General features: G+C 40.4%; 1 protein-coding gene across 3 annotated transcripts in view; it reads right to left on the minus strand.

Annotated features, from left to right (window-relative positions):
- Window positions 1–267: 267 nt before the first annotated feature.
- Window positions 268–24,153, minus strand: part of LOC148524669 (uncharacterized) — a 60,146-nt gene continuing 36,260 nt past the window's right edge. For all 3 annotated transcript variants that reach the window (XM_088471883.1, XM_088471882.1, XM_088471884.1), the window contains exons 6-12: window positions 20,370–20,496; window positions 12,743–12,942; window positions 10,571–10,846; window positions 9,302–9,487; window positions 3,734–3,952; window positions 1,692–1,829; window positions 268–647 (exon numbers count right to left, since the gene is read on the minus strand). In XM_088471883.1, coding sequence (XP_088328009.1) covers window positions 586–647; window positions 1,692–1,829; window positions 3,734–3,952; window positions 9,302–9,487; window positions 10,571–10,846; window positions 12,743–12,942; window positions 20,370–20,496 — 1,208 coding nt within the window. In that variant the 3' untranslated portion in view covers window positions 268–585. The remainder of the gene's footprint in view (window positions 648–1,691; window positions 1,830–3,733; window positions 3,953–9,301; window positions 9,488–10,570; window positions 10,847–12,742; window positions 12,943–20,369; window positions 20,497–24,153) is intronic.

The raw sequence follows: 24,153 nt of genomic DNA on the forward strand, positions 1-24,153 counted from the left end.
CACAGTTCTCGAAAGAGGCGGAGTTTGCAAGGAAAGTAGCAGAGTGGGCATTTTGGGAAGGATCTGGGAGGGTTTAAGCAGACTGGGGTGGGGCTTATTTTTTCCAGATTCTCCATGCCGCAGGGTTGGGAGCTACGATAAAGGGTATCAACTTCATTACATATTTTAGTTCCCCGACATTTCTTTCCTGACCAGAATTTGTTTCATTTCAAAACAATACATCCTCCATTCAAATCATTGTCCAGAAAAAGTGATTCAACAACAAACTATGTAAAACAAAACTTTTATTCTCTCCCGAGAAAAAGATAATGACAAAAAATATATAAACAAAACAAACAAATGTGGGGGTTTTTTTTGCCCTTGTTGCCAGATGGTCCAGCATTGCACTTTAAGTTAATCTGCTGCTTCCCAAACTGAAACAAGGTAGGGAGGAACCGTAAAGTTTTATACCATAAAAAAAAAAAATGATCCTGTAGGAATGTAGGGGACTTTACAAATATCACGACTCTGCGGCACTGCTCTAATACTGAAATACAAGTACGATTGGGTATACAATAGACACTGGCAGGAGGGGCACTCCTGTCCTTATTTCAGCAAAGGTTTCGGTTTAGCCAACCAGAGGTGTGAAGTCGCGTTTGTAGAAAGAGCTGTCAGGAGAGGACACAGAAAACAAAATGTTATCATAACGGCATGGCATGTTTTCCTAGACAACAGCAATAATCTTCCCATTTTATTTTACCAAAAACTAAATTAGATCACTGGGGTTATGGAAAGTGCAGCACGAGGCCCTGCTTCCGGCCTTAAAGTTCTTAATAATTTATCAGCTACTGCTATTGGTATTCAAGGCAATGCTCAATAGTGCCAGCTAGAACGTGTACCATAATAAAATATCATAGGGAAGTGAAGACTTAAGAAAAAAAAAAAAGACTGCACACTATTATACAAACACACTAATTTACCTAAATATGCACCCCTGTATTGCTAGTCACTGTTCAGATATATTATGTACAGAGCACTCTTTCATTACCTTTGTATTGTTTTCTGTGTAGCTCGGTTTAGGATTATTAAACTAATAAACCTACTAAAACCTGGACTATAGGCTTGCTCATATAAAAGAGCTATGAACATCTACTAGAACATTCACAAATATGAAAGTAATCGTTCTTAGAGCTTCTCAGAACAGGATCATTTTTAGATAAAGCTATGACTGCAGTCACAGAGAGGAAGCACAGACAAGATGGTGAAAAGAAGGAAGGTAGACAGAGACAGTAGGGCTTATTTACTAACATTTCATAGAGGTGTAAAATCACAGTAATGTTACAGATCTCTGCAAAACAGTTACCCTATAAACCTTATACACTCTAGGGTTTGACTTGACATTAAAGATCCATTTTAAACACAAGTGACACAGCATATCAAATGCTGCAGTGGATCCATGACCATTCTGCATAGAACAGCTCCGGTCAGTAAGTAACCTGCCAGAGTCTTCCATAATAACTAAAATTGCCTTAAATTAATTGTGGATAATCTATACTTGTCTGTGTCGATGTGTTAACGTAGTTATCTATATGGTGTGTACAAAACAGAACGACGATGTCTACAATAACAGGCATTCTGGATAACAGCACCACACACTGAATAAAATATTTAGTGAGGGGCATGTAGAAAGAAAACCTAAAAATAATACTTACCCGGGGTTGGGAGAAGACCAGGTTTTTCGCCTAGCAATGGGCGTTTAGGAGGTGGATGTGGTGAGAAGCCAAGGAGTGGTGGTCTTTTAGGTGGCATTGCCAGGAGAGGCGGAGGTTTGCCTTTGGGAGTAGAGATGCCTAGACAACAAGGGAGAATGGAGGGATATGACCTTTTTTTAATTAGAATTAGATTTTCTATGTAACAGCAGTATAGCTTCAACATACTAGAAAACAAATAACCCAATATTCAAGACATATGACGGAAAACCTGAATCAGAATTGCTGGTCAATAATTACACTGTATAATTAATAAATGGTAACACGTAAAGCCATAAACAAAAAGTTAATCTACACAAGGTTCTAATGCAGTGTGAGAATATAAGAGGAGAAAAAAACAAATCTAAATTTGAAGTGGGAAACCCATAAAAAAATACAAATAAATAAATATATAGTCAGTAATTTGCTTTAAAAGGAATGGATGCCTATAGTGCAATGACTGGTGATGCATTCCACAGATTGCTAAAGAAAATAAATAAATAGTTGTAATAGCAATAAAAAAAAGTTTCACCAAACCCCAAACAAATAACATTAACATATAATCATGTACACGTTGGAGGTAAAGTTGTATTGTGAAGGGAGAAATTTCCATAAAACCAGCAATCTCCCTAGCGGTAATGAAGTGAAAGACCCTTCATCAAACCTCTTTTACCCAAGTCTGGCTGATTGCAGAGAACAGTCTTCATCACGCTGATCCATATGTGATGTAGCTTTTGCACATGAAATTTTAATTTTAGGCTCAGCGGCCCTTTAAACACAGAGTTTCCAATGGAGAGAGGAGGACCAAGTATAGAAGTAATAATTCACACGTTAAAAATCTGGATTTCCTAGACAAGAAGTCAACCTGTTTGGAAAATACCACACTAAATGCTTCCTATGTGCTTTGCACACACATATTATAAAGGTGGTCTGAGTGGGAGAGATTTGCTACTTAAGTGTTATAACAAGGATTTATGTTAAGGTGCCCATCCACTAGACGATTAAGTTGAGTGATTGAACGATAACGATCTTTCAATTGTTTGCAAAAATGTCCAAAAGGACCAGCGATGCGCGTGCCTGCTGGTCGTTTAGACATCTATCATCGTGCAAACATGCTGGTCAACCTGATAACGTCAGGTTGAGCATGTCTGCAGATGATTGACGAGCCTGCACTGAAAGACTGCTCCTTCAGTGCAAGCTCATCACAGACTGACAAACGACTGCACGATCACAATGTCGTAATCGTGCAGTCATTTTCATGTCTGCTAGTGGATGGGCACCTTAACTGTAGACGTTTATAAACCACTTTTCATAACCACCTGTTAAAAATCCTGGCAGAGGTCATCACCTTACAGTGTGATCATTTATTATCCATGCACACAGCTGGTGAACCCAGAGGACAAGGAGGGACACCGACCGTCATAATGCAGAGAAAATAAGCATGTTCACAGTTGAGCTAATTAGGTAGTTGACATTAGACCAGTACCAGCCAATAAGCTACTAACTCATTTTTTAAACACAGCCTCTAACATGGCAATTAGGAGCCGATTGGCTGGTAATTTACCTCCGTCCACTTTATCTCCATCCAAGGCTTGGTAAATAGACCCGTGTGGCTTATTTAATCACAGCCTCATTTGCATAACATCTGATTCTCTCATACTGCTACTTAAACTGGGTACACACTATGGTTCAACCCAGTGATGCGGCAAGTAAAGTAACAATACATTTTGCACAACATACACACTTGCACACACAGCAGATGGAACGATGCGATGAGCGACGGCCGGAACGACTGATCAGGTATATGCACTTTACAATGTGTACAATATATCGTTCTGATCCGCATCAGGACAATATATCGTACGATACATTGTATAGTGTGTACCCAGCTTTAGTTTAAATACAGAATATGAAAGAAAATTCCTATGTTGCCATGGGTTACAGTACATTCATAGTCACAAAGTGATTAAATATGACAATATGTGGGATAAGCCTATAAAGTTTACCCTGTGAGAAACCAAACACCGGACCTGGCGTTGGGAGAAGTCCAGTGGAGGATCTGTCACGCAGAAGAGAAGGTTTGCCAATTGACATTAATGGAGTCCTGCCTGGAGTGGGAAGTAGTGGTGGAGGCTTGGCCAGTGTATCTGACAAAGCACTGCTTGCTATATTGGTTTCATACACGCCGCTGATGCCATCTTCTGTGGGATCTGCCTTCATAAAACCTAAATGTAAACAGAAACATAGGTTTAACATCAATATCATATGTATATCTACATATCTATCAAGAGAAAGAGATGCTCCCTCTGAAAATACTTTATAGAACAGCCATAAATGATTTCACAGTTACCTATAAGGGGCAGAATGCAAATACATGATGACTGCAGATGTGATTATACTTCATCTAGCTTCCAACTTCCTTATGGATAAAGCTCTTAACACCAGGGTGTAGATTTACTAAAGAGCGATTTGGCACAGCTGACGATCACTGGCCTGGTTTAGCTTTTACTTCTATTGTTGGGGGGAAAAAAATTGGTCGACTCTGCTCAGCGGCTTTGACAAACTGCTCTTTATATTCTTCTGAGGAAATTCACTCACAGAGTGAATGAAACGACAATTGGGGAGGACTGGACTGATGTTGTTCTACTACTGTTAAATAAAGACATTATCCTTATCCTGAGTGCAGATCCTTCATTCTTCTCTCTCTATATCTATCTATCCACACATTTTATTAGCAATTATTTTTATATACTCATAGTTTTATAATAATGTGTTTCATTCATCAGTGCTGATTATTTATTGAAATTGTAATCTTTCCATGCTTATGTATTAAATATATTTTTACTAGAGACGTGCAGGCTCGGATTAGTTCAGATTTTCTCACCAAATTCAGATCATATTTTTTTCCCGCCAAAAATCGGGTCTCAGAAAAGAAGCAGAATGTCATCTTTCATGGAAAAACATCTTTCATGGATGATGTTTGTTCATGAAAGATGACGTTTTGCCTCTTTCCGAGACCTGATTTTTGGCGGGGAAAATCCAAATTTGGCGGGAAAATCCAAACTAATCCGAGCCTGCACATCTGTAAATGTTACCATGCTCTATCTGCGATTCCTAGTTTCACTATTCTATTTGCTATTCAGCGGATTTAGGTATCCCCTCTCTGGGAGCTTCACCTACCATGTTTTCTCTGTGTGGTCGGTCTGTTATTTTATACTTATGAGACAGTCCTACCCTGTTAGCAAACACAATTTTAGAAATTTACCTTTGGAAATGCAATCAAACACATTTGATAAGAATATCTGCTGTAACATTAGTTAATAGCATCTCTAATGCTGGTCCCAGGCATCCAGCTGCTCAGCCTCCATATTTAAATGACTCCCCTGTGGCTGCTAATCAAACTTTGCCGCCCACCCATAGCAATTCTAAAGGGACCACTAACTCATCACAGGACTTAACCATTAGCAGGACAGATGTTATGTAGGATTTTGTTTCAACACAGTTAGTGCAGTAAAATAAGTTGATCAACTAATCTGTGCTCAGGTAGCAAAAATGCTTAAATCTCGCTGCTACAGAGGATTGCCAACATCTGGACTAGACAGATGCTGAGTACACACACTGCAGCTCGCTGGCTTTCACATTGGAGCAACTGCAAATGCAGGATGAGCTAAGAATTCCAAGGACAAAGGAGAATTGTATTAGGACTGCTGCCAAAGAGCATTTTATAGGATTCTAAAAATAATATAATATTTATTTCCCTCTCTTTGTAATAAACATTAAAAGTATGATTTATTAACAAGTTACACCACCACTCTATGCCGTAATGGATAATACTAATTTTTTATAATGGTTCAATGGTTAGACCAACAATGCAATATTACTTCACCTAGCAGAAGCAATATGATCAAACTCAGTCATTGGATGAGCAGTCACAGCAGCAAATCTGGAAATAACAGAGAAGGCAAAGGGGAGACAGAAATAATCCCCTGAATTTACAGTGTCTCCTATGTGTAGCGAATGGAACATATGTAGTTAAGCCGGCTACATATCGTTTAAGTGCGACGGGACCCTGCATCGGCAAGTGCATACAAACTTGCATGATGCTGGGGGCGACGGTGCAATGTAAGACGCCATGATGCATTAGGCAGGCGTGGCATAGTACACAATAGCATATGATTGACCTTGCAGCACAGCCAAACAGAAGAATAGCATGCGACCACGGGTGTCCGCAATTCAGGCATACACACTTAATGATATGCCCGATTTGTAGTTCTGATTTGACCGGGAACTTCAAATCGCTACCCAGCCTTAAGGTGCCTACACACTAGGCGTTGTGCTCACGATGCAATATCGTGTCCGATTTCCCTTGAACTATCCCCGGCAGTCCTGGATACTATTTGGTGTAAAAAATGTCCAATCTTGTCAACGATCTATCGTGCATCCTTAACTATCTCCAGTGCATCCTGTCAGAGATTGGCAGATTATACCTGCAGCAGGCAAGATCTGAAGATATGATGTACGACCAGCGGGTACGCGCATCGTAAGTGGACACTCACGAACTGGACATATTTTACACGATTTGTCACTCCGATGTGTCGAAATCGGGCGAATCGTGTATAATTGCCTAGTGTGTCAGCACCTTTACTGTACTGGGCCCAATAAAAAGCTTTGAGGCTTAAGTGTCAATGAATCAGGTGTGGCCAGAACACAGGTGAGTGCACAGTTTAAGTCAACCGAAGATGCTGGTCTCAGGCAGCTGGATTGTGGGACAACAAAAGTCATTAAGTCCCAGTTACTTGATTCTAATTTGTATTGCTGCTACCATAAGCAGCAGCATGTCCCTGAGGCTGGGGCACCCGTGCAGATTTCCACAGCCTCCATGCACACCCCTTCCTGGCAGCTGAACATGGCGATGAGAAATGTCCTCTTTGCACAATGTACCCTGTATTTCCTGGGCTTCCTGTTGAGCTTCCTCGCTGTGGTGCCTGTCAGAGAACAGCGCTGACATCCATCAGAGGTGCCTCATGTTCATCAAGGGCGTGTGGCTGAATGGAAACATCACGCTGGAGAGGGAGCACTGCACGGTGGAGGTGTGGTGGCCGGAGTCTGCAGGTTCAGTGTAGGGATGGACATTGGAATCCGATGGTTACTAACCATCAATGTTTTTGTGGCGATGGTAGTGTTTTAATCATTTGATGGTGGCGGTCTGATGTTTGCCACCATCGAATGGAAATCATTTGATGGTGTTCCAAAGGTTGTTTGTTTTTTTTATTAAACTCCTGATAGCTATGCCTCCCCTAGCTACTTCCTGGCTACTTTATCTGCATCAGGGCATCTTCATGGGCTCGTTGGAGGCTCTCTCTCACACACTGTCTGCCTCAGACGTGACCCTGCTTAGTTCCTGTCTCCCTCCCCTAGACTGTTGCTAAGCAACAGGGAACATTACTAGCTCTGACTGGCTCCGTTTCAGGTGCTCTCTTGCTATATCAGCACAATGAATACTAAAGAAAACAAAAAAAATAGGCAGGCGCTAAAAGGAAGGTATTGTAATTGTAAATATATAGCAGCAAAACAAATGAGCCTGTGTAAGCACAATATTACTAATAAAAGTCGCTACAAGTACAAGAAAGTTTCACGCTAATACATAAATAGTCTTGACCAAATATATTGGTTGTGGCAGAAAAATGATTGAGACGCCAAATTTATAACAACATGATTTATAATATTTTAAAAAAGCAATACAGTATCATTAATATAACAGCAATTTATATGATCAGAAATTACATATAAAACAATATGCTTTGGAAAAAAAAGTATAAACCAGTTATAGTTCAGTGACCATAAACTCCACGTCCAAACCCTCGATGGAAACAAATATATCACAAATTGTCTGTCCATTTTTGGAATCTCACCCAGTCCCGTCACAGGCAGACTGCATATATCGAATCCTCCACACACACAGGGCTCCAAAGACTGCAGCGGCTCACGGGCAAGCTGCGGTAGCGCTGCGTGTAAGTGACACTATGCGTCTGTTCGTTCTGGCAGCTTTGCGGGCAGTACTTTAGTCAGCTTCGTGACAGCCCTGTAAGTTGCTGTTTGTGTAGGCAGTCCCGTGCAAGGTGGAACTCCAGTAATGTACGTATATCCAATAGCACCAGGAGCTGATGGTAAAGATTCCAAATGTGGACAATTTGTGATATTTTTTCGAGGGTTTGGACGTGGAGTTTATGGTCACTGAGCTATAATTTATAAGTTTTTCCAACGCATATTGTTTTATATGTAATTTCTGATCATATAAATTGCTGCTATATTAATGATACTGTATTGCTTTTTTAATATACAGGTTGAGTCTCCCATATCCAAATATTCCGAAATACGGAATAATTTTGGCATGACTGAGATAATGAAACCATTGATTTTTGATGGTTCAATGTACAAAAACTTTGTCTAAGGCACAAATTATTAAAAATATTCTATAAAATTACCTTCAGGCTGAGTGTATAAGGTGCATATGAAACAAATGAATTCATGTATGTACACAAACTTTGCTTGAGCCACAAAATTATTGAAAATATTGTATAAAATTACCTGCAGGCTGTGTGTATAAAGTGTATATAACACATAAATGCATTCTATGTGTATATTGGGGTCCCATTCCCAAGATATTTCATTATGATATGCAAATATTCCAAAATACGGAATATTCCGTTATCCAAAATACCCCTGGTCCCAAGAATTTTGGAATAGGGAGACTCAACCTGTATTATAAATCATGTTATTATAAATTTGGCGTCTCAATCATTTTACTGCCACATCCAATATATTTGGTTAAGACTATTTATGTATTAATGCAAAACTTTTCTTTCTTTCTCTTATATCAGCAAAATGGCCAGCTCCTATACAGACAGCAGCTTGGTGTTAAGATTTTTTTTTTCAGTAACGTGGGTCCGACAAAGGCAGTGTAGATATGACGAATGTGGAACTGTTTTATGTATTCCCTATTACAGATACAAAAAACAGAATTGTAACGTATGTGGAGCTGCTACAAGTTTTAACACCACCATGGGATTACATGAGCCTTAACACGGATAGAAAGCATGGCGATTACTAGGCGTACCTACTTTACAAACCCCCAGAAAAGGAAGGTACTAATGCAATCACGTGTAGTACTGATTTGTATTTAGTGACATAGTGACCTTAGTGAACCAGCACTACAGCCACGTGAATACATGTGCTTTAAGAAAATGGGTTTTCAACTCCAGTCCTCAAGTACCTCCCACAGGTCATGTTCTCTGTCTGTGGAAAGAGGTGGGATAGCTACTGATCCAGTCAAATAGATTAACTCACTAGTGATTGATTAAACAAATCCTTAAAAAAAAAAACATGACCTGAGGTACTTGAGGTCTGGAGTTGAAATCGCCTTCAACTCCAGACCTCAAGAAAATCAGGTTGCTATCATGAAGTAATCTAGAGCTATAGCGGAGTTATTTAATTTACAGACTTTGCTTCATCATGGCAATGCTTCCAACTGATGAGGCAGTAGTGAGACCCTTCGGAATTTAAGACATACTGACCTGGCGTGGGGAGTAGACCACCACCACTTGAGGGTCTATCACCTAGCAAGGCGGGTTTAGGTTGTCCTCCATAGGAATTTCTGGCAGGAGTGGGAAGAAGAGGGGGTGGTTTCTCCAGGAAATGTGTTTTAGCGCTGGTGTCATACGCAGGATTAGCTTGTTCTGTGGTATCTGCTTCTTCAAAGCCTAATGTTTGACAAATACAATAGGCAAAGAGAGAAAAGAAAGACAGGATGCATCACAAAAGCAAACATGAAAAGAGCTATACAACCCCAGGAACAGAAGGCATCTCTCAGGTACTTATCCAAGTCATGGGCGGTTAAAGATTCAGTGATCAATAAAACAGTTTCCTGCCAAAAGATCATGGAATATTGGACGGTCAATACATAAAGAAACAGAATTGTTGTATTAGTCAAACGCTCCAAACCGGATTTTAATGGGTTTTTTTTTAAATTAAAACAATTTAGCAAAAATATAGCGAAGGCAGTTGTGGCTTTTTATTTTTTTTTGAGGGAGCAAGTGTATGCCATTGCTTTTTTAAATAAATAAACCTGGCTGACAATATGTGACGTTGGTATTTTAAATTACGTTTTTAGCAAGATAATTCAAATTCATGGCGGAAAGTGGCAGTGTCATTTTTAATCTACTAGTGTTTAGAACCTGTAATGTTATTGGGGTTTAAATTGAAAGTGCCAAAAATACACCAAACCAATAAAATTTTACTAATTTTCTCTATATACAATTTAATGTGGTTTTATTTGACTTTTTTACCAAATCACAAACGGAGGTGGAATTAATTGTGTCAAAATGTTTGTTGTGGTCATTACGTACACTTGAATGATATTGAGGTTATAGCTTGGGGTTTTTAGACAGAAAAGTTGACAGCGACTCTAATTTCTCAGTTATGTAAAACTTAAACAAGACGAAAAAGACTTGCTAAGAACCCATCTTAAGAGTTTTACAATATCATTTAACCAATTTCTTCATATTTAGGGAAATAACAATGAAAGATAAATCTGATCTATTGTGTTTTCCCAAAAGTACTATCACAAGTACAAAAAGGGTGAAAGGAGTGGTAATATAGTTTTAAGTAATAGCATTAGGAAAAATAGGGGAAATAGCACAAATTTATAGCCATACAATCTAACGTAACTTTAGTGAGGTATAGAATATCTGTGAGAATGGGGTAACAGTGCAAACGGTGAGTGGGAGGGTGAGGGGATAGGGCGTGTACGTGTGGTGGGTCAAGATGGCAAACATTAAGTATACCTTCCAGCTCAGTTATCCTGGTCTTCAGGTAGTCGCTGATTGCATTCAGCTCTTCAGAATATAAATATTTGCCATCGCTTAAGAGGAAGAGAAGGTGTCTAATGTCCAGAGGGACAGTGTAAGACTCATAGTGTTCCCTCTCCAGGTAGTCATCCGCCAGATCAGCTGCCTTGTGTGATATCTCATTACGCTCCTGCTGTTCACGCTCGCCAAAATTTTTCCCAAATGACTTAACTATCAGAGCCAGGGCATCCTCCATGGGCATATTACGGTGTACTACAGAGGAGAGACATAACTCACTGCGTCAGTCAGGACCTCACGGCTAGTAAAAGCATTTTAAGTCATGTAAAGGGTGGACGCAATACAGTGAAATGTAGCTGCAGAAAGCGTGTAAAGGGGTGTAAAAAGTGATAATAAGAGTGATCCCGCTGTGGTTCTCTACAAAAATCTACCACATTGCACTGCCAAAGAAAAAATAAATGAGGGCTTATTTAAAAATTAATATATTTTTAAAAAGAGTTATAACTATTAGTGTTGTGTATTTTTTGCAATGAACATGATTTTATTTCCAACCCCTTGAAATAAAATTCAAAATAATTAAAAAAAATAAATAAAAATAACTTATAAAAGATACATATGGCAGGCAGTGCAAAGAATTAACACACAGCAATTATATGTAACCGGTCCATGTATCAGTTCTTGATGACTGAATTCTGAGAGAATAGGGGTTTTCTAAGTCTTGATTCTACAACTATATGTAAAATGGTGACAATATTTCAGTATTTTTAGTTAGAAAAAAACAAATATTTTATGAACAGAATTTTAACACAATAATTGATAGACAGTAGGAACAGTTTTTGATCAAGCATCTTAGTGGTTATTTTGGAGCTAACGCTAAATGTACTAGGAGTGGTTGTGTTTATTCCAAGAACGGACAGTCAGTAAAGAGATGTTGGTAACTGTATTACGCAGGAGTAGGGAAGCCTTTAACAGATGCTTCACAGTGACTGGCAAAGCTATAGGGCTACTATCAGGCAGGGAGATTCCTGTGCCATTTATTAAATGCAGAGCTTAATTGCTCCTAGACTGACACAGTTATGGATGGAGCTTTTCAATGCGCCCTACAAATGTCAATTGTCACTGTCATACAGGGCAGTTCAATTAGCAGCAATGTGCGATCACAATGTCGCTCATTACAGTATCCAACATTAAATTTTCTTTTGAAAAAAAAAAAAAATTCTGCGCTGTTGGTGGCTATGAGGTGGTAGAAGATAAATAGTTGGAATACCAACACCTTGCAGTCACCTCCACTAACTGAAGTCTGCTTGCCTCAATCACAGGCAAGCAGACAGTCTGATCTGGTGGTCTCTAGGACCTGCCAGAGCGCAGCCAGCAAGCCTGACCTCTGACATGCGCTGCATATCCGCTTGTCTTTTTCCCTGGCGCCCATACTGAGTGGAACGCTGAGACAGCATCCTAGGCTGTGGTAAGTACTCTATACTACCACCGCTGTATTAGGGGGCATTAACGTTACCACCCACTGACATCCATTACAACCAGATGCCGCACTACAACACCCAGCAATAGCCCAAAAAGCTCCAAGCTGGTTTTACTCTGCTGAACTGTACCTGTTATATCCCTGTGTTACTTGCTACCTGCTGTTTTTACCAGGTTCAATAATCCTAAGAACTGGTTAAGCTATATCATGTGTAACTGCCACTAGCAGCAAACAACTGTGCAACACAAGCTTTCTGGGACAATAAAATGATCCACCATTGTCTGTTGCACACTCGGCTATGCATTACATCACAACGCTACACTGCCAATAGGTTATGGGTCCAGTGCCCAGACTCACAGCATCGTGTTAATTCTAGACTCTGCTAATAGTCCTGAGTGTTATCACACTTCCCTTATTACTATAAATCCATACAGAGGTGTCAGTACAGGAGAAATTAAGTGTAAAATTTACAATATTGTACAGAAATCTCCCAGTATCTGAGACTGATTCTTGGAGACATTCTCGTGAGTGTATGTATCCTATATATGTTCTAGTGTTTTAGATACTACATTTTATGCATGTGTTAATCCTTTAAGTTGACAAGGCGATTATAAAAGGGGCTGGTGGGGTTTGGCCATGATGGGGTCTGTATCTGTGTGTATAGCTACACTTACTTTTGATAGTATCGTGAAGAATAATTGCAGTGCAAGAGGTCAGAGCTACATTTGACTGTTCAACTAGTATGCAAAACGGGGAGCCATCGTTTTTAACCTCCTGGAGGGCGCGTGTGAGGCCAGATTCTGATGTCAAGTGTATCATCTCCACCACAAGGCCATGATCCTGTAATCGATGGCCTATGGCTGTGGCGTACTCCCTTTGAAAAGAGAAAATGATTGTTATTGGCAAGAGACAGACGGTACGTTTGTAGCAGTGAGAACGGTTCTGTTGGTGGGACACAGTGACGAACTTAAAAATGTGTGGTGAGAACTTTAGTGTAGAATTGTAGATGTGCTGTGTAATTGAATTATAGCAATGTGTAACACTAACAACGATCCAGCACTGAGATAGATTTTTAATTTTGCATAAAATTAGAGATACTATACGTTACATTAATTATTTGAAGTATATAATTTTTTCTAGCATGCTGTTCTTCTTTATCAAACTGTGTGAGATGTTTTCATAATAGCTTTATGTCATTGTAGCTATCACAGTCCGTGTAAAGTATCACTGACACCAAAAAAAATAAAGCTTTAAGGACTATTAGCAAAGCTTCACACCACTATAATCATCAGACGCGTTTCACAATTAATGTGCACTTCATTTGATCTCTCTAGTTACGGGGAGTGAGTGAGAGAGGCTATGTAGGATACCTGTTCAATAACCAGGACCCTGCTCAATGTATATTCTAGGGAAGGAGGCAATGTAAAGTAATAGATCTTAAAGTGTAAACTCCCTTTAAACAGTAGTTGTTTTGGATAAAGAGAATGAGCATCAGAAAAAATGCATACTAAAAATGTCATTTATTTCTTTCCTTTTTACACAACATATTAAAAATAGTATCCCAGTGACAGATCTCTTGTCTGAGTGAGATTGTACACAAAAGTCTTGTTACATGATACACTTCAGTAGCTTTTAATGCATGCATGCAGGAATACATTCCAGATTTGTTTAAAGCCACAATTATTTGTGTAATGTCATCTTTATATCACTGATAATCTTAATCATTTCACGCCATTCTGGAAATGAATGACAGGTCAGTCAATGTTATAGTGTGCTTAGCTTATCAGACAAAGTGTAAGAACAATGTACACACGATTGCAGGAAGGACAAGTTTAGTTTATCAGCATTTTATTAACATGGGGTGTTACAGAATTTAGTGGTGGAATTTCTAGTCACCTAGAAAACGACACAGTTTGTAACTGATTGTGTAGATAATGATTAAAATAGGAGTTGGAAAAGATCTTGTAGACACAGATTTAAAAGATGGAAGACACTTTTAAACTTAAGAATTGCTTTGACATTTAAATTCACTATCCAGTTTAAAACAGATCTGAAATGATGTGTGACTTATAAAAAAGGTTAGTCGTGCACTACATTATACATGTGATTGTGAATATCTTCATCTAGAATGCCTTTTGCAAGGGTACTTGTTCTTTTAGGTTATGTAATGCTTGTCGTCCTGCAGAATTACATTTGATTTAAATATAATAAATTATGTAGCTTTAATTTTTTTACTACTATTTACAGAGATATTTAAATCACAGTTATCGGACTTAGTGGTGCATATACATCTACAATGGTTTGCGGCCTTCGTGAGAAGTGTGTGTTTATATGGTTAACACTTAATTAAAAAAGAGTGGGACAGCAAATACAAACGTTAATTCTGGGCCAATTAATGCGATTCCAGCTTTTCTAAAATGGTTTTGTTGGAATGTGGGAGACTTAAGAGTACCCTTCAAGCAGCTGTGCTCATCATAACAGAACATACTAAGCTTGTAATCAGCTAGAACTACCATAAACATGGAGGAGGTATTTAAAGCAGATAAAGGCAGTTTGGAATGACTTGATAGCCTGTCTATGCCCAATGTTTACATATAGCACCTATAGATACGGTCTGTGCAGTAACCTAAACATTCGCAAACTTCAGTTCACTATCTTTGCTTTCTTACATTTAACTTCAATTATCAAAAAGAAAATGGATTACTGGCAAATGGCTTTGAAAGAACTGAACTTGAAAGCGATTGAGCCACAGAAAAATAAACACCGCCATAGCTCGTACACACGCGTGGAACAAAGGGCACATAGGTTTCTGCAAATTTGTTTGTACTAGTTCCAAAGAGATGAGCTAATGAGTTGGTAATTGGTCAAGCAAACCTGAAACATGCAGCGTGATACTAGACATGTAACGAAAAGCGAGACACATTTTTGAACGCATTCTATTAGATCACAAGAGCGCACTCCTTTCAGTGCTTATGGAATCACGGTTCATTGCACCAACATGAAAAATATTCATTGATTGCCCCCAACAATTACATGTATGTCAAAGTCCGTAAATACAGAAAAAAAATAAACAGCATTCGGTGGCCTTGGGGCGCTTAATTAAGTGTTCGCCCACCTACAAATTATCCACTACGGTGGGAATTTAATTGTTGTTTGTGCACCTGTTAGTAATGGGCGCCCGATGGAACTATTCAATTGTTGCTCCGATCTGCCGCGAGCACCGTGGGCCCTAACCAAGACTTTGCAGGGATTTAGCAGCTTTATGTGGCTAAACCCCGATGCATTTGGGCGCGACAAGCGTGATAAGCAATGCAGTCACACCCGATCTGCAAAATGACTGAATTGCTCTGGCTGGTACCCATTACTTATCGTCACTCAGACAACTCAATTTCCCCCTAAATGACTTAAACAAGCACTTTGTAAAATTTTAGTTGGTTCAAACATTATGTTACTAAGAGAATATCAGGATAAAAATACATACATATATAAATACACTGTAACCTGTTATGATATATTATATCCAGGTCTGTTAGGCAGCTGAGCATTTAGTGGATACACCACATGTAAGAAGACTGCCCATTAATTTAGTAAGCCATCATTTTATTGTATTTACTTGCCTGAAAAACATCTAGATCTGTAATTTTGATAATAGTTCTACTTAAAAACTATGCCATACAGGAAACTTTTAATGCGTAGCTAAAGTGAGATTCCAATCCAAAGTAGTGGTATCTGTACCCCAATAAGGTAACTGGGCCCTGGTTGCATTTTTAAGAATATCAGTTACTGACAAACTGGTTGACTTCAGTGCTTTTAGGGGAAAAGTTTATTCTAAAGCTGGGTAGAGACTGGAGCGATGTCGTTCCAATTTGGCCAAATAGAAACGACAAACTGTGCACATCATGCCGTGTGTATGCACGATACGTATGCTCCCGCGGTCACGTGACCTTGTCTGGGTGCTGCACATCAAACCTGACAATATCACATGTGGCGCCATGCGTGTTAATGAAGAAAACGGATAAGTGACCGTTCCGTCCTTCATTATCACTGCAGTGTGTACCGGCAATCATGCGATGTCCAGGGTGAAAGCAAATCACCCTGAACATTGTCACGATTGCCGGTCATCTCAGTGTGTACCCGGCTTAACAGCTTATTAAACTTCATTTTAAAATCATCAATATCCTAGTACAATAAAAAGGTCACTACATTTGAACGCAAACTGAATTGACATCTAGAATTCACAAAGTATTTAGTTTAAACAAGACTAAAATGCTTATATAACATTTACTAAAAATGCCAGTACTTTCAATAACATGGAAAATTTATATATGTGTGTGTGTCAATTAGAAAGATACACACACACACTGCAAAACATATTAAAAAAAGGAGACTTATGTTCCCACAAGCCCAGGCTTCTCTCCTCTATACCCCACCCCCAGCCAGAGGCCATCAGTTTAGTTTGCAAGCCCATGGCAGGAGGGAGGCAGAGGAGAACGAGAAGGAAGGCCGGTATACATACAGAACCATACACGCCATGGAAAGTACAGCTGGACCTGTCACCAAGGAAACACCAAGGCAGACAGGTGCGACAGGGTGGGTGCCCTGTGTCCCATATGGAGTCAAAGAAAAAGACTTAACAGGTAAGAACATAAGTCTCCTTTTCTTCTTCCTCCAGTAGAGGGCACTGGGACGTCCCAAAGCTGTCCCCTATGGACAATGATGCTCCTGAGCTGCATTGAGCACAGAACGAGGACGCAAAAGTATAAAAAGAATAAAACCTGATGAATGTAAAAGCAGACGACCACTCGGCAGCCTTACACAGCTGTTCTGCAGCAGCCCCGCAGCATGCTGCCCAAGATGTCCCCACTAACCGAATGGAATAGGCCGTCACCACTGCAGGGGTAGGAAGGTTCGCCAAGGAGTAAGCATGGTGAACGGTAAAGGGGAGCCAGCGGGCCAAGATCTGCTTAGTAGCCAGCCAGCCCTGCTTATGATCATCATACAAGACAAGCAGAGTCCGACTTGCGAATCTCCCTGACCTTACCACATCCAACGAAGCTTCCGGCTGAGAAGAATTTGAAGTCTGAAATGCTGGTACTACAATCTCCTGATTAATGTGGAAGTGGAATACCAGCTTGGGACAGTAGCCCAGGCGAGTCCGCAGCCCAGCCCAGTCTGAATGGAAAACAAGGAACGGGGAGCAACACGAGAGGGGGCTAAAATCAGACACCCTGTGGGCTGAAGCGATGGCTAGTAGAAAAAAAGTTTTCCATGTGAGCCAGCGCAAACCCGCTGTCTGTAACGGTTCAAATGGAGCAGACTGCAGAGCTTGGTGAATCAAAGAAAGGTCCCAGGGACCACAGGAGACAAGAACAGTGGCTGAACATGGAGAACACCCTGAAAAAAGTTTGCACTTCCGACAGCAGAGCTATTTGCCTTTGGAAGAGAACAGACAAGGCCGAAACCTGGACCTTCAAGGACGAGAGCCTGAGGCCCAAATCCAGACCCATTTGCAGAAACGAAAGGATCCGGGAAAGACGGAACGACCTGGGTTTAAGACCCCTAGTCGAACAACAAGAAAAATAGGTACATGATAAATACGCGCTGAAGAAGGTTTCCTAGCCTGTAGCATGGCCCGAACGATCCTCATGGAGAATCCTTTTGCTCTTAGATGGTTGCCTCTAGAGCCACCCCTTCAAAGCGAGACGGGCCAGGTCCGGATGGAAACATGGACCCAGAGACAGAAGATCCGACTGCAGTGTAATACGCAGAGAGGCGTCTATGGAGAGGCCCAGAATTTCTGTGACTCTCAATATCCAGAAATAAGACTTCCATGAAGGCAGGCGCTGCAGCGTTATGCACATGTAAGAAGTGTCTTAATGTAATTTCTCCTCAGAATCATGATGATCCTGGAGGCTCTCCGGAGCATGAGTGCCTGTGTGCCAGTTGCTTTGAGGCCCTGCAACTGCCGGTTGCGCCCATGGATTCTAGTCAAGAAACGGCTTGGGCGTTACGACTGACTCAGGTAATGTCAGTTTGTAGACCGCATGACAGTCTCAGTACCACCTGTCCCTGTCGCTGTGCCACAGCTTCCCATGGCTGAGTAACCCTGGATGCAGACTTTTGGCCTCGCCTGGGCTACCGTCCCAAGCTGGTATTCCGCTTCCACGTTTATCTGTTGATTGTAGTACCTGCGTTTTAGACTACGAATTCTTCTCAGCCAGAAGCTTCGTTTGATGTGGTAAGGTCAGGGAGATTTGCAAGTTGGACTCTGCTTGTCTTGTATGACGTTCATAAGCAGGGCTGGCCGGCTACTAAGCAGATCTTGGCCCGCTGGCTCCCCTTTACCGTTCGCCATGCTTACTCCTTGGCGAACCTTCCTACCCCTGCAGTGGTGACAGCCTATTCCACTCGGTTAGTGGGGACATCTTGGGCAGCATGCTATGGGTCTGCTGCAGAACAGCTGTGTAAGGCTGCCAAGTGGTCGTCTGCTTTTACCTTCATCAGGTTTTATGCTCATTGCAACTCATGAGCATCCCTGTCCATAGGGGACAGATTTGGGACGTCCCAGTGTCCCCTACTGGAGGAAGAAGAAAAGGAGACTTATGTTCTTACCTGTTAAGTCTTTTTCTTTGACTCCATATGGGACACAGGGCACCCACCCTGTCGCACCTGTCTGCCTTGGTGTTTCCATGGTGACAGGTCCAGCTGTACTTTCCATGGCGTGTATGGTTCTGTATGTATACCGGCCTTCCTTCTCCTCTGCCTCCCTCCTGCCGTGGGCTTGCAAACTAAACTGATGGCCTCTGGCTGGGGTATAGTGGAGAGGAGCCTGGGCATGTGGGTATTTTCATTTAACTATATGGTGCCTAGACTCTCCTCTCCAGGCTATACCCAGTATCATCCATGTGCCCCCTAATGGAGGAAGAAGAAATAATAATTGCAGTACACCAGAATTTTCATTACATTTTTGTTATCATTGGTATAAATGACTGTGCATTGTATACAGAGGTGTCCACATACATCTAGCCTCTTTGCACCTTAAACAGCCTTTCTAGCTGTGCTATGCCGAAGCTTGACTTGGCAGCACCGAGCAACTTTCTGAGCTACTTATTCCTTTAAAATGCATCTTAAAATGATATGCAGCATGCCTATATTCTGTGTGCAACTGTTGCTGTATCTGCGTGCAAAACTATACATTACAGTGTCACAGCCGCGGATACTAATGCAGCATTTCGCATGCAGATATAACCGCAGTCACAGCTGAGGACACTAAAGCAGCATTTTGCATGCAGATATAACCGCAGTCACAACCGCGGACACTAATGCAGCATTTCGCATGCAGAAACAACTGCAGTCACAGCCGCTGACACTAATGCAGCATTTCGCATGCAGATATAACCGCAGTCACAGCCGCTGACACTAATGCAGCATTTCGCATGCAGAAATAACCGCAGTCACAGCCGCTGACACTAATGCAGCATTTCGCATGCAGAAATAACCGCAGTCACAGCCGCTGACACTAATGCAGCATTTCGCATGCAGAAATAACCGCAGTCACAGCCGCTGACACTAATGCAGCATTTCGCATGCAGAAATAACCGCAGTCACAGCCGCTGACACTAATGCAGCATTTCGCATGCAGAAATAACCGCAGTCACAGCCGCTGACACTAATGCAGCATTTCGCATGCAGAAATAACCGCAGTCACAGCTGCTGACACTAATGCAGCATTTCGCATGCAGAAATAACCGCAGTCACAGCCGCTGACACTAATGCAGCATTTCGCATGCAGATATAACCGCAGTCACAGCCGCTTACACTGTTATGCAGCATTTTGCATGCAGATATAACCGCAGTCGCAAACAGAACATAGGCATGCCACATATTTTAATCAGTATAAGCTGCTTGTGCCTCCTATTCACAACACTTTGTGAATAAGTCGCATTTTATGGGAACAGTGGGACGAAAAGACACTCGGTGCTGCCGAATTGCACGGCGCTCACGCATTGCGTAACGCGACTTTTAGTGCACGGAGAATAGATGTATGTGAACACATCTGTAGTATGTAACCCAGATAAAGCTAGATCTACACCAAGGTTGTGAGTGATAGATTAAGCTCCTAAATTGTGAAAGCTAAGAGGGGAAAACTTACCTTTAGGCGATTCCAGCAAGTGGCTGATTATAAAGAACATTCGACTAAATATGCTTATACCAAATCAAGCTTACCGTATCCCTAACATTACAGCAATATAGAGAGGAGAAAGATGAGAGAAGAAACGTATTACACTCTAAGGGACTTACATCTGTTCCTTGCTGATGGCCACAATCACACAATCGGAGGGTCTCTCTTTGTGATATTCATTCTGTATCTGCTGATAGAATTGCAGGTAGAGTTTCTCTCTGCGATCATCCGAATTGAACTGGGTACCTGCATCAAACAAATAAATTATTCATAAATACATATTAGACCAAACAAATGTTTTTAATTCTAAATACAAATTCAGAAACATTTTCACAATGGGTAACCATATGCTGGGGAATGACATGTGGTTGAAGCCAATCTCCAATCAAGTGGAAATAGTAATTCCAGGTCTAAAGTTCTCACAGACATAGATTCACTGTTTTCTAGCCAATATGCAGATGATAAAACAAATTCTCCATCATAACAGGAAATAAAAGAATGACAATATAATATTAAAAGCAAGTAATTGAGACAATAAAAATAAACAAACATCAGCCAGTAATTTTACTTTCCAGTATAAGTAATGCAGCTTGCTGTGCTCAAAGGATTACACCCACAAAGCTGATGCCGTCATTGCATCTTATAGGGCATATCTACAATAGTAAATCTTCATATAGGATGTTCGTAGCACAACCAACACAAGTTAAGGCAAAATAAAAAGTGTAAAAATCACCAAAAAGTTCAAATCAAAGCTAGGCTTTGTCACATATTAGGATGTTCCTGTTACCAGGGCAGACATCAGAAGGGTTACAAGAGGTACTGATTGTACTGGGCCCAGGAAAAGGGCCCGCAGCACATAGATGACCCTGCCTGTGAAATGCTTGTTAGTTACAGATAGATGTTTGCCTATGAATATGAAGCAGTTTTCTGCCGGAATCACCAGCGCACTACAGAGCCCCTCTGCTCTCCCACACTGTTACATGATCAGCACAGAACTAAAGTAGGTGGGGGCGGAGCACCAGGGTTGCACGCCCCAGGCCCCCTTCTCATAGGATATGGGTGAATGATTCCATCAGGAGATCACCTATTTCCAGACTGTCGGCTCGTCATATTGCCGGCCCCTAACTCTCATAGTGTGAGCTTGCTCTGGGTGCCAGGGCTCCATGCTCCACCTCCACTGGTTTGGAGACCAGAGAAGATAAGGGGTGCACTGCCCATTTTTTTTATCCACAGTATTTTTTTTTTTTTTAATCTGTTTATAGAACAGCAAAAAATTATTATACATCATATAATTCAAGAATGGAATATAACATTTGAATACAAAACTGTTCTGTTTCTTGAAATAAACAAAATACAAAATTACTATTTCTAGTTTTCATAAACTAGAGCAGAAATAAATGGAAAATATTTTAAAAAGCGCAAAAAATAAATACCAGAGATTATAGTAATATAATGAAATAACAAAGACTACATATACTACAAAGAAATATAGAAATATCAATGTAGTATATCATAACATAAAATTCACAATGTGCAATTGATTGCATTATACATCATACATCTTATATAACCCATGTCGCTGCAGGGGTTTATTAAGAAAAGAGAAGGGAAGAAAATAGAATAGCGGAGAATAGAGTGGCAAGGAAGGATTAATCCTGACAATTAAGGCAGGATAGGATAGGTGAAGAGATACAGAGAGAGAAACATATAAAGCAAGACAAGGGATTATTTTAAGCGATCTGTCGCAACAAGAACCATTGCGTGTGTTCAAAAACTTTTCAAATGCACGGTCCATTTAATTTGAACTGGGCCCCACAATTTCTGATGGCAGCCCTGATTATGACTAAATAACAAATCTTGAAAGTAACACTTGATTCCGAACTCATACAACCTAGGAACCAACAATTTTATTTATTATTATCTCTTATAAATATCGTTTTTTAGGTGAACCCAACTGTGGGTACTTCAGTCTTGGATTTAAGTTTAAATGACTGATTAAAATAATCTGCATTCCTTATGAAGGACAGTAATTTGATTACTAGCTGATATTTCAGGCATCATTTTATTTAATTACATCCAAATGCTTCTAATTTTGGAAATAAAAAGTGATTTCTTAATCAGCCAAATGCCATAATATATCAGTGCTTGGATTGATGTATGGAGCCTTATCACACATGTCCGGTCCTATTAGAGAAGTATTTTCCCACAAAGAGCCGTATTCAATTAGAAGAGAAAAGCCACTTTCCACGGAAAAGTACCGCCTTTCCACGTGGTCAAACTTATCTCCAAATTCAATTCCAGACGGTTTTCGCCTACGCGGAAAGTCAATGCAATGTAATAGGCAAAAAGCAGGAGAAAAGTAGTGCAACATTTTTATTTTGGGGTGCAAATGTGAGGAAACGACTACGAACCCTTGGTACAGCCCCCCAAAAAACAACTGTGTCAAAAAAAAAAAAACACCGGAAAAAAACACCCCAAAACATTACCTTCATTTTGGGGGCGAAAAAGTACAAAGTGGGGGGAAATGCCTAAAAACTAGCGAAATAGCCTTCTTAGAGGTCTGCAAGTATAGGTCAGGTGTTTTTAGGATTGCAGGTGCATGCAACAGGTGCGTTTTTTTTGTATATTCTGTTTTTATTGGAATATTTAGAAAAAATACAGTTGTTATAAACATTTCACATCTGATAAACCCGAAACAGATAATTGAATACCCATTTTCTTAAAAAGATCAGGCTTAATAGCACAAATAACACAATCTATATCAGATATATAATAGATCAAAAAAGAAAAAACACACAACAAACAAAAATAGATCCTTAAAAGGAAAACAAATAAAAAGACAAACAATAAGAAAAGTAGAAAAACAGTGAGAATGAATAACAAGAATAGTAAAGAAGAGAAGGGAAGGGAAGAGAAGAAAGGAGAAGAGGAGGGACTATCGTGTGCATAAGAGTAATAGTAGTTATTATTCTGAGGATCATAATTTATATGGTAGATGAGGTGGAAGACATATAATTCCTGTATATATCTGAAGACTTATAATCCAGCCAAGGAAACCAGGTACTGGTAAATTCAGAAGACTTATCTAGTGAGTAATATAAAATATCTTCCATTGACATAAAATAATCAAGCCCACAAAACCAGTCTTTACGTGTAGGGGGAGTTGTAGATCTCCAGAGTACAGGTACCACAGCACGAGCTGCGTTACTAAGATGGCGAAGCAGGGATTTCTTGAACTGGGATATTGGGATTGACGAATGGTTAATTAACCAGAATTCAGGGCCTGTGGGAACGGGAAAGCCTAGAATTTGTTGGGAGATAGAGATAACATCGGACCAAAAATTTGATAGTAAGGGACAATCCCACCAAATATGTCGGAGAGAGCCCACAGCGGTAGAACATCTCCAACAAGTATTGGGAACTGATGGTAACATGGAATGTAATATAATAGGATAACGATACCATCGCATTAAGATCTTATATTGTGTTTCCCTAACGGTGATACAAATAGAGCTAGTGTGGGTTTTAGGAAAGATAGTCTGCCATTCCAAATCAGAAAGAGCTAGACCTAAATCTTTCTCCCAAGCCTTAGCCCAAGGTGGAATACTAGACACTTGACTGGATAATAATAATTGATAAAGGGCAGATATTGTATGTGAGGGGGATAGTGGGGTGACACATAATTTCTCAAAATTAGTAAGGTCCTTTTTTGTAAAGGTAAGTCTATTATCTGAAGTAAGGAAATGGCGTATTTGCAAAAATTTACAGAAATCAGACTGAGGAATGTTCCATCTCTCCCTAATCTCTGAGAACTATTTAATGCCAGAAGCATTTACCAGCTGGCCCACTCTGAAGAGACCCGCTTCGATCCAGTTGGGAAAATGGGAAGGATCAATACCTGGC

This window comes from Taudactylus pleione, unplaced genomic scaffold (genome assembly GCF_031769625.1).
Source record: "Taudactylus pleione unplaced genomic scaffold, aTauple2 ptg000117l, whole genome shotgun sequence".
NCBI classification, from domain to species: domain Eukaryota; kingdom Metazoa; phylum Chordata; class Amphibia; order Anura; family Myobatrachidae; genus Taudactylus; species Taudactylus pleione.